The 12224-nt window shown below is 39.9% G+C and overlaps 1 protein-coding gene across 3 annotated transcripts in view; it reads right to left on the minus strand.

Annotated features, from left to right (window-relative positions):
- Nucleotides 1–12224, minus strand: part of LOC134357377 (dual specificity protein phosphatase CDC14A-like) — a 104107-nt gene that overhangs the window by 67556 nt on the left and 24327 nt on the right. For all 3 annotated transcript variants that reach the window (XR_010020610.1, XM_063068874.1, XM_063068875.1), the window contains exon 4: nucleotides 518–610. Coding sequence is in view for 2 of the 3 variants with exons in the window: in XM_063068874.1 (XP_062924944.1) it covers nucleotides 518–610 (93 nt within the window). In the remaining variant the exon portion in view is untranslated. The remainder of the gene's footprint in view (nucleotides 1–517; nucleotides 611–12224) is intronic.

A 12224-nucleotide genomic window follows, 5' to 3' on the forward strand; every position in this document is an offset into this window, starting at 1 on the left:
TCACGAAATTAATCGTTCAGATGTGGGTAACTTAAGCAAGTACACCAAAACAACTCATGTTTGTTCAGAAATGCCACTGGTACTCATTCAATAGCCTACTAAAGTTCAGTACCCAAAGACCTCGGATTACATGATGCAGAAAATAAAGAATTAGTTTGTTAGGTAAAAATGCAGACTATTCCATTGAATGCTGGCAATAATGGTTTTTTTTTCCCTCTATGATTATAATCAGAGACTAGTTCAACAAACATTCCATTCTTCTTCAGAAGAATTATTCCTTTCTATTGGAAAACACACAACTCGACACTTATTAGCATTCATCCCTCATTCACATCAGAACAACCAGTTATACGCATATATCTTTAGGCTGAATAAGCGATTACCCTTAAAACACGCTTATTTTATCTGCCTGAATACAACTATCATATTTTAATTAACTTTGCAAGGCACAGAATATCTAACACAAGCATTCCACAAATTATCTGATCATCCATTTTAGAGAAATCAAAACACTTACTGAAAAGGACCCAATGAGGACTGCTGAATTTGCCTGTTTCTTCTGATCACTTCCTGTGTAGTGAACAATTTTTTTCCTTCCCAAGGTAAAAGACTATAAACACAAAAAACACAAAGTGAATTATTATGCATGGTCATAATCTCCAACGAGAAAATATTAGGAGTATGTTTGCTTCCTGTTGATGTACTTAGTAATTTTATTAAAAGCTTGACTAAAACGCTTTAATCTTCTGCGTGCTACAATACCCCAGCAACAGGTGATGGTGCCTCACAATTCCAAGGATCTTGCCATCAGATTCTGTCTCTGTGTATTTACATAATCTCCCTGTGCCCCAGGTTTCCCTTTGGACCTCTGGCTTCCTTCCACATGCCACATGCTAGATGGTAGGAGCACTTTAAATTGGCATTTGTATATCTCCCTGACAGGAAAAGGAGATGAGAACAATGGAAAATAGCTTTAGTGTACATGGGAGCTTGATGGCTCACATGCATGTAGTGGATGGTAAGGAAGCAAGCCAGTGCCAATCATCAAAAGTAAATGAAATTTGATCAGAGCAAATACTTGAATTCTTAGTTTAATGTCAAACAGTTTCTCAATTTCTTTACATAAACTTTCACGTCTAGGTTTAAATTAGAAACTCATGTAAACCTTTCCTTAGTCCCATCAGTGCTCTCCCACCCCACCAGTGGTGCTAAGCATGACCTGAGAGAACCTTATGTTTCTACAAAGTAACACATGTGAGTTTCTAATGTAAATAGGAATTGGCAATGATCATGGAGATAAAGACACATTGAATAAATGGGAAGTTGAATAAACCAGAAGTTGCTTGTGTTGGTAAGTTACAGCACTTCCTAACGTGATCTCCCTCTTGCACATGCAAACTGACCACTCTACTCCTGTTCCTACGTCTTCCGCTCCTTACCCCCCCCCCATCATGTTCTTGCTTCAGTTACCATTTTTTTACGGAATACAATGGGAGGTGGAAAGCTTATGAAAGCTAACATCAATTGCTGGGAACTGGAAGTGAAACAGGGGATGCCAGCACAAATATATCTTCCTTTCCATTCCCACTTCATCATGCTTTCATCCATCACTACTTCTGTGTGTTTGATTTTTTTAAACTTAACAAATATCCAAGATACATAGAATGTCTATATTTAATGCTATTGTAGAATATACCACCTTTTAAAAAGTTTAAAACTCTTAATTTGGACATAAATTTCAGTTACCAAGGTAAGTTTTGGGGTACATGGAAAACATTGTGATAACACAGTGGCAAAATAACAATTTATCATAAATTCTCATGACCAATTACATAAGAAATAGAACCAATCAGCCATGTGCTTCAGTTCATTGCCAATTCCTAGCTCATTTCCCATACATTCCCCTTATTCTATACTTATCTTAGTACCTTAAAATCTCTTGATCTCAGCCACAAAGATTCAATGAGTAAGCTTTCACCGATCCAGGAGTTAGAGAATTTCAACAATTTACAGCTCTGCATGAAGAAATCCCTCCCATCTCGGTTCTAAATAACTGACTCTTCCCTTGTGACTTGGTCCCTAGACAAACTCTCCAGTTAGGTAAACAGCTTCTGCTTTTACAATACAGTTTAGATGTTGATATCTCAAGGAGATCATCTCATTAATTCCCATCAGTATCAGCTAACCTTATTCAAACATTTTACAGAGAACAATATCCTTATCTCCACAATCATACAGTCATACACATGCAAACAGGCCAGTCACCACACTGAACACAGATCAGCCATCAATCTCTCACTTGGTTTTAATCCTCCACTGATCCCATTTTATCCTCATTACATTCCCATCAAGTCCCCCCACCCAATATTCTACCTGCACACTAGAGACAACAGTGGACAATTAACCTACTACTTTATCAATTTAGTGAATCTATGCTGACCAAAAGCGGACACAGAAATCCAGAGAAAGCTGACAGTGGGCATTCAGCCATCAATTTTTATTATGAATCCATTCCAAATATCTATTGCCATTCAAACATAAGAACTAAACTAGTTTTGAAATAAAATAGTCCAATTTACAAATCACTTTTGACTGGTCTAAGTGCTTACAGAAGATGAGCTGGGGCACAGGCAGATTTAATGCAACTAGCATTTATTTTTGGAAAATTGAGGATCATTACAGGGTGGCATCAAAACAAGTCCTGCACTTCTCAATATCACTGGTTCAAACACCAGTTAAGATTTAACCTTCGAATGAAGTTACTAATTAACTCAATTTGTTATGTGCATTGTTAAACTAATGTGACCTGTACTCCACTTACATGCAATCACAGCCACACCTCCGTGCCCCCACCCCGGCCTACCATCGTGGACATTGTTGGTACCACTTAGTTTGATGTCAACAAATGTAGACCCTTCTGACAAATTTTAAATGGTAGGATCAGCTTTAAGGTAATAGCATCAATCCACAGTTATGATACTACACATCTATTTAATTCCTTCCTTCACATAAGCTTAGTGGTAGATCAATAAAAGAATCCATCAACTAGAGACAACCTTCTTTTGATCACTCTCCCTCAAATACACAGCAATGTACAAAGTGTACTTTCTCAAGCAATCGTTCTCCAAACCAAGCACCAGAACAGAAACTAAGAATATAGCGCAAAACCAATTAAACTATATTCCACCTTTTATTTGGTACTACAGATTACAAAAATTGAGTTGTATCAACATTTAGTTGATATTTAATGTCATCGGTCATCAACCATGGAAGGATATAGTCTGACATTCTCTGTGCTCACTCTATAATTACGTTTTAGTTATAGAGTTCAATTCGTGATCATATAACTAGTCCATTTCCTGAAAACTGGTTATAGAAGCATTATCTAAACTTGCCGCTGTGCAGTAATATCACAGATCTTTTCCCTGCACATGAAGCAATTACGCTCCAACCACAAAGATAAACAGGAAATCACTCTATAATAATAACCACTATATGTGGGCCTGGAGGAGCACTTGCTGCATTAACTTTAGAAATCGTGTCAAGTTAGCTGGAATTTTTGAAAAATAGACTGCTATCCCAGAGTTCTCTGAAAGTGGGATATTGTTTTGCTTTATCTGCATCTCGTTGCAATGACGTGTGACAATAAATCACAATTGGAAACATTGGAACGTCATCCTAATGTACATCTTCAATGTTTAGGTGATCCCAGGCTCTATATCTTCAATTGATGGTAATTTTGCTGCCTTTATCAAAGAACATTAAGTGTGGAAATTAATTAAGCAAACTAGGTACTTCAGTTTTATTTGACTTTTAAATGTTAGAAAAGACCCTAAAAACAACAAAAAAAGCCTTTTTCATGTGATTAATATCTGATCATCTCAAATTATTAAATAATGAACTGGACAATAGGCAAGGATGGGATCAGATTTGGCTTGATCTTAGCTGTCATTATCATCCTCTTCCAGTACAATTGCTAAAAATAGCCATTCTGATTAAAAGTCAGCAGGTCCACATAATTACCAGAGATGCAGAAATCTAAACAACTTCTCACCTAATCAACAATCTGAGGACAATTGTATTCTGCTGCTGGAGTCTTACAGGAGTCAGTTGCAGGAGCAGAAAACTTTTAGACTGGAAACTTGCATCCTAAACCTACACCAATTTAATCTGGCATTGTAGGCCTCAATAGAATGGATCTGGGGAGGAGGTTTCCAATGCTGGCGAAATCTAAGGCTACGCCCACACTAGACCAGATAATTTTGAAAACGCCGGTTTCGCGTAAAAACAACAGGCATCCACACTAGGCGTTTTTGAAAATACCTCTGTCCACATTAAAACGGATATTTGGGCGAATCTCCTCCTACTGGGCATGCGCAACACACACAGAAACAAGCGAAGAGGAAACGGTATACTTAGTGCGCGTTTGTCCAGTTACAGACTAGAAAAACTTAAAAGGAAATTGCCAAACAAAAGACTTGGTGCGCGTTTGTCCAGAAACATTTCCTACAGCCATAGTCTCTTCACCGATGAAAGGGACGACAGCTACAACTAAATGCAATAAGGCTTGTAACTGGGCAAAAGTGAAATTTGTTGTTACCTCATTTGTTTGCCTTTACTTTTGCCATGTCTTTGTGTATTATTTTGCTGTGTTTAACATGTGCAATAAAACAAGTTACTGGGCAAAAGTGACAATTGCATCTATTGAATGTTTGCACAAGCAATACATTAATAAAGCACCTTGTAAAATGTATAAAACGTGTCTGCATCAGTGTTATCTTGTATTTCCATACAATGCTACATTAGGCTGTGACACACCTACTGTCAGATATTGTTGTTGTGGTGTTGGAGGTTGTGTTCAAGAAAACAATGAAATACCGTGCTGTCGCCACCATTTGTTCCGGCACGTCATGACAGCAGTTTTAAAAATAGCCAGTTACCCCGTACACACTATGCTGCATATTAGGCGTTTTCAGATTTATTCACTCTTGAGAGTGTTTCTGGAAAAGCTCCGTTTTCGGGGGAGGAAAACGCTGTTTCAGTGTGGACAGAGGGTCAAAACGAAGAGAAAAAGCTTCGGTCACGGATTTATCCGGTCTCGTGTGGGCGCAGCCTGAGATCAGAGGACATAGTCTCAGAATAGAGGGACATCCTTTTAGAATGGACATGAGGAGGAACTTCTTCAGCCGGAGAATGTTGAGTCTGTGGAATTCATTACCACAGGTGGTTGTGGAGGCCAAGTCTCTGGGTATATTCAAGGCAGAGGTTGAGAAGAAAATGGATCAGCCATGATGAAATGGTGGAGCAGGCTCGATGGGCCAAATGGTCTAATTCTGCTCCTATATCTTATGGTCTTATACTAGGTCCTTTGAATTCAGTGGGATGGAGTGGGCTGGACACAAGCACACGTAGAGTTTGTCTATTTATTTATTTAATTGAGCCCCATTTAAAGGATTCAATTGTTCAGATATTTTCTGGTAATTGTTGTTTTCATAAATTAAAGTTAATAATATTTGAAACAGTCCTTGCTCTGTGCTATGTTTTACCATTCAGCCAGGTGCCAGCTTCCTAGAGGAAGACCACAAAGGGCATTTTGCAGGAACAACAGCATTTAAGGACAGGTGACTGGTGAGCTCCAGGTTTGTGATGGAAGCTTGTGTTTTAAACTTAGCTTTCCTCTCCACCCGCCCCCCCCCCCAGCTGCTGCAAAGTAGACCACTTCACTGGTAATCTGATAGCTAATTTCAATGCAGCCACAGGAAAACCAAAACCATCATAACATGCAAAACTTTACCCTTATAGTAAAATAAATGCAATCCAGACAAAAACTTCGGAATTAATGAAATACCAGTTCAAAATGTAACACAAACAATATATTTGCAGAGCCTTCTTACAAATCAAAGTGCAATATTTTATGGATAAATTAACAAAAATAGTTCAACACAAAATTATAAATGTAAGATGACATTACAAAAGAAAAACAAGAGATTTTATAAGTGGCAATTGGTAAACTGAATTCAGTGCAGAAGAACAAATGTAAATAAAGTTATATTCAATTAAGCCAAAGAAGAATATTTTTTAATGGTGAGGAACAATGGAGAAAGAAATGATTTGGGTGGCCACATAGGCAAATCATTAAGCTGACTGGCAGCTGAAATCAGCACATCCTTTCTTTTCACACCCCCCCCCCCCAAGACTGAATTTCAAAGATAAATGTTGCCCTTTCTTTATACAAAGCTGTATCCAAACCTTATCTGGAGAACTGCATTTAAGTCTTTTTGAGAACTATGTATCAAGAAAAATAAATTTCCCTTTTAGCATGTGCGATAAAGACTGCTTAGTCTTGAACAGTTTAAAATATGAGAACAGGCTGAATTAACAAAGCTTGGAGCCATTATGTTTGGATGATCAAGGTACTCCTTGATCTAATTGTGGTGGTTAAAAAAGGAATTCATTAGATTCCCTCAGGTGAAAGACTCGAGAGGAAAGCAGCAAAATCTTAGAATTAGCACTTTCAATGGCCATGCAATGAATTTAGGCAGTACTTTTCAACACACAAAGGGAACTGGTAATCTGAAATCTGTAATAATGCTGTGGATCCTTGGTTAATATCCATGTTCTATAAAAATTATGATTACTTGTTAGAATGAATGGGGGAAATGCATTGCCTAGAGCAGACTTTATTACGGTGGTGAAGCATTTCAAAGGGAAGTATAAATGAGCTCACAAATTGAAAGAGACTATGGTCTTTACTAATGGATACTGGAATGAATATGTAACTGCAAGGCAACATAACATTCCACACTTTGGAAATATAGTTATAGAATCACTCTATTATGCAGTGAATGATATGTAGACAAATGCTGGTACGAAGAAGTACACATCCAACTTTTTAGGTCTTGTAGTGATATAGCTGTCATCCACAAGCAATAAGATAATGGACACCTGGATATCGGGCAATTGCTCATACTTGTGGAAGACATTCTAATAAAGCAACAATGGCTTCAACAGAGAGAGAGAGAAATCACCAAGACATTTCCAAAAAAAAGATATAAAATTACAGGAATAATCAGTTACTTTAATGATATTAATGCCAAGATCCTGGCCCATGATTTGAATCAATTGCTTGATACATAAACAAACAATTAAAGGACAGAATAACATTTCAACACAATTTGAAAACCCTTCCTGATTTACAAATCAAGATTCTACAGGCCTAAGTGCACAGGAGGAGCATCTTCGGAGGATTTCTTCACAGAATTTACTCAGAAGTTAATCTTTAATTTTCTCACATCACTGAAAAGAGATGTTGACTGAATCACTTATGCAACCTGCTCAAAATGATCAGGCTATGCGACAATCATGTTTAGATTTCCTAACTACAGGGAATTTTACAATTTAATTTATTACAATTATCATTTTTTCCTCAGAATGTCAGTCGGCATCCTGAGTATTTTCTGTGAAAACCGAAGCACCACAAAATAACATTTTTAGTAATAACACTTGTGTCAGCACTGAGCAACTGTTTTACTTCCACTGCAATATAACATTGCTGCCAGACTTCTGTCCTTTATAGATTTTTCACAAAGAGCCATTAGGAAATGCATTTAATTTTTCAAACACTCTTTCCTAACAAAGAGTAAAGAATGTAAGGCAATTAGTTTCAAAGGAAACTGATGGAATGTAGACAGTGTTTGTCTTTATCCTGCTGCACTCTCCCCAGTTGGAAACATCTGTATGTTGATTTCAATATTCATGCTAATTCAGAACAATGGTAAAATTATAATAATTAGAGCAATTTAGATTTACTATTTGGCAGGAGTTCAAAATGTTTGCAAAGGGTAATCTCCCACACAGTGTCTTGGTGCTTGAATCGATATCAAAAAAACAGAGAGTACCACCACTAAAGTAATTTTTTTGGAAGGTGAATGAAAAAGAAAAAAAAAATCATCTTGGAATCAAAGTGAAATATCTTGGGGGAGGAAAATAGAAATCATTCCTACCCTAAGCACTATTGCAGATTCGATAATTACATATTAAATTGCAGGACAGAGATCCATTTTTCTTTGGGCCAACATACCTCACACTGCATCTCACAATAAGCAATTTAAAACAGCAGGATTAAAGCAGTCTGGTTTTTGTGTCCTACTCCACCATTCATTATGATCACTGAACACAAAATTGTGAGGAGCATAGAGTAAGAAACTTTCCCTAAACCAGGAGATGTCTAGTGAGCACAGGGATTTCTGTTCTTGATGGCATACCTGAAGCTACACTGACATATAACATCCTTTAAGCTTTCAATAAAATTGCTTATTTGTGAATGGATTTTGAACAATTCCAGACATTTATAACAACTTAAAATAGAACCATCACAGCTTGTAAACCACAAGGGAAAGGTACAGGCAGCATTCCAGATCATCACTTTGAATCAGTTTCAGCTCCACATCTCAACATTGAAAAGCCTCGGTTTGAGATCTAGATTTGAAGCTAAAGTAAATACTGTATCCTTATGTTTAAATTGTTGCTTGTTTTGTCTATTTGGTTTTTATATCCCTTTAATGTTAAATTTTTAGCTATGCATTTTGTCACCTTCCAATGTGCAAGAAAACTGAAAGAAAAAACAGGATTTAATTGAATGCAAAAGCTTAAATTAATTCAAAACTAATTCTAACACAGCCAGTGTTGGAAATCCAGAAACAAAAATATAGAGTAGCTGTAAATGCTAGGAGTATCCAATGTCTGTGAAGAGAGAAAATTATTTAACATTTCAGGTTGATGAGGAAAGACCACCTGACTGAAATGTTAACTGTTTACTGCTCCAGAGATGCTACCTGATCTGCTGAATATGCTCAAAATGCCATACTGGCAAAAGCAACAACACATGCTCTATCACAAACAAGAGAGAATCTGCAGATGCTGGAAATCCAAGCAACACAAACAAAACGGAACACAGCATCTATGGAAAAAAGTACAGACCTCTGGCAGGTCTGCCGAAGGCTCTCGGCCCGAAACATCGACTACTTTTCTCCATAGATGCTGCCTGGCCTGCTGAGTTCTACCAGCATTTCGTGTGTGTAACACATGCTCTATCACTGTCCCTACTCCCATTTGTTGTTGTTGTTGTTGTTGTTGTTGTTGTTGTTGTTGAGTGCTGTCGAGTCATTGACTCATGGCGATCCTATGGATAGTGTAGTTCTCCGTAGGGTTTTTGTGGCAAGATACAGAAGTAGATTGCCAGGCCTTTCTTCTGCACAGATACTGCTGCTGTCCAGGTTAGGACCTGGTCAGATTCAAACTCAGGACCATCTGCCTCGAAGTCGGGTGCTGATGCCACTACACCACTGGCTGGCTCCATTTACACCATTTAATTTTGCACCACCACCATCTTCAATGGGACCATAAGACAGGAGAAGAATTAGGCCATTTGGCCCATCAAGTCTGCTCCGCCATTTAATCAGGGCTGATTCTTTATTCCCCTTGTCAGCCCCACTCCCCTACCACCAAACGCATCTTTACTTAACATCAACCCCTGCCCCACCACTTTCCAATTTCCATGATTTCTCTCTCCATGATTCCCTGTCTATTCATCCCTGCCCGTTCACCTCTCTCCTAGCACTTATCCCTCACCTCCATTTATGGCGCCAAACAGTCCTTCTAGGCCAGGCAACGCTTCACCTGCAAATCTGTTCGAGTCATCTACTGTATCCAGTGCTCCCGATGTGGCCTCTTCTACATTGGTGAGACCCCACATAGATTGGGGGACCATTTTTTGGAGCACCTTCACTCCACCCACAAAAAGCAGGATCTCCCAGTGGCCAATCATTTTAATTCCTATCCCCATTCCTGTTCTGACACGTTGGTCCACAGCCTCCTCTTCTGCCACGATGAGGCCACTCTCAGGTTGGAGGGGCAACACCTCATATTCAGTCTAGGTAACCTTCAACCTGATGGCATGAAAATCAATTTCTACAACTATTGGTAATATTTCCCCCCTCCCCTTTCCTGCTTTTTCAATTCCCCACTCTGGCCTCCTACTCCTTCTCATCTGCCTATCACTCCTCCCCAGTGCCCCTCCGTCTTCCTTTTTTCCCTACTGTCCACTCTCCTCCCTTATCAGATTCCTTGTTCTCCATACCATTACCTTTTTCTACCCATCACCTCCCAGCTCCTTACTTCATTGCCCTCTCCCTCACCCAGCTGGTTTCACCTGTCACCTTCTGGCTTGTCCTCCTGCCCCTCTCCCCACTTCCTTATTCTGACAACTTCCTTTCTCTGCTTTGAATTAATACTACAATCAAGCTTCCACAACCTTTATGAGTAGGGAATTCCAAAGACTCGCCACTCTCTTGAGTGAGGGGATTTCGAACTGTGTATTTCAAACCTTATTCTGAAACTGTGCCACCAGATACTGCATTCCTAAGCCAAAGGAAACATCCTTCCCACACCTAGCTGTGTAGGAAGATCTCCTCTTATTTCAATATGATCTCCTCTGGAGGCTGTGGAAATGAGTGAGGTCCTCAATGAATACTTCTCTTCGGTATTCACTAATGAGAGGGAACTTGATGATGGTGAGGACAATATGAGTGAGGTTGATGTTCTGGAGCATGCTGATATTAAGGGAGAGGAGGTGTTGGAGTTGTTAAAATACATTAGGACAGATAAGTCCCCGGGGCCCGACGGAATATTCCCCAGGCTGCTCCACGAGGCGAGAGAAGAGATTGCTGAGCCTCTGGCTAGGATCTTTATGTCCTCGTTGTCCACGGGAATGGTACCGGAGGATTGGAGGAAGGCGAATATTGTTCCCTTGTTCAAAAAAGGTAGTAGGGATAGTCCGGGTAATTATACACCAGTGAGCCTTACGTCTGTGGTGGGAAAGCTGTTGGAAAAGATTCTTAGAGATAGGATCTATAGGCATTTAGAGAATCATGGTCTGATCAGGGACAGTCAGCATGGCTTTGTGAAAGGCAGATCGTGTCTAACAAGCCTGATAAGAGTTCTTTGAGGAGGTGACCAGGCATATAGATGAGGGTAGTGCAGTGGATGTGATCTATATGGATTTTAGTAAGGCATTTGACAAGGTTCCACACGGTAGGCTTATTCAGAAAGTTAGAAGGCATGGGATCCAGGGAAGTTTGGGCAAGTGGATTCAGAATTGGCTTGCCTGCGGAAGGCAGAGGGTGGTGGTGGAGGGAGTACATTCAGATTGGAGGATTGTGACTAGTGGTGTCCCACAAGGATCTGTTCTGGGACCCCTACTTTTCATGATTTTTATTAACGACCTGGATGTGGGGGTAGAAGGGTGGGTTGGCAAGTTTGCAGACGACTCAAAGGTTGGTGGTGTTGTAGATAGTGTAGAGGATTGTCAAAGATTGCAGAGAGACATTGATAGGATGCAGAAGTGGGCTGAGAAGTGGCAGATGGAGTTCAACCTGGAGAAGTGTGAGGTGGTACACTTTGGAAGGACAAACTCCAAGGCAGAGTACAAAGTAAATGGCAGGATACTTGGTAGTGTGGAGGAGCAGAGGGATCTCAGGGTACATGTCCACAGATCCCTGAAAGTTGCCTCACAGGTGGATAGGGTAGTTAAGAAAGCTTATGGGGTGTTAGTTTTCATAAGTCGAGGGATAGAGTTTAAGAGTCGCAATGTAATGGTGCAGCTCTATAAAACTCTGGTTAGGCCACACTTGGAGTACTGTGTCCAGTTCTGGTCACCTCACTATAGGAAGGATGTGGAAGGATTGGAAAGGATACAGAGGAGATTTACCAGGATGCTGTCTGGTTTAGAAAGTATGCATTATGATCAGAGATTAAGGGAGCTAGGGCTTTACTCTTTGGAGAGAAGGAGGATGAGAGGAGACATGATAGAGGTGTACAAGATAATAAGAGGAATAGATAGAGTGGATAGCCAGCGCCTCTTCCCCAGGGCACCACTGCTCAATACAAGAGGACATGGCTTTAAGGTAAGGGGTGGGAAGTTCAAGGGGGATATTAGAGGAAGGTTTTTCACTCAGAGAGTGGTTGGTGCGTGGAATGCACTGCCTGAGTCAGTGGTGGAGGCAGATACACTAGTGAAGTTTAAGAGACTACTAGACAGGTATATGGAGGAATCTAAGGTGGGGGCTTATATGGGAGGCAGGGTTTGAGGGTCGGCATGACATTGTGGGCCAAAGGGCCTGTACTGTGCTGTACTATTCTATGTTCTATATTCTCCTGAACTCTAA

Source organism: Mobula hypostoma, chromosome 16 (genome assembly GCF_963921235.1).
Source record: "Mobula hypostoma chromosome 16, sMobHyp1.1, whole genome shotgun sequence".
In the NCBI taxonomy this organism is placed as follows: domain Eukaryota; kingdom Metazoa; phylum Chordata; class Chondrichthyes; order Myliobatiformes; family Myliobatidae; genus Mobula; species Mobula hypostoma.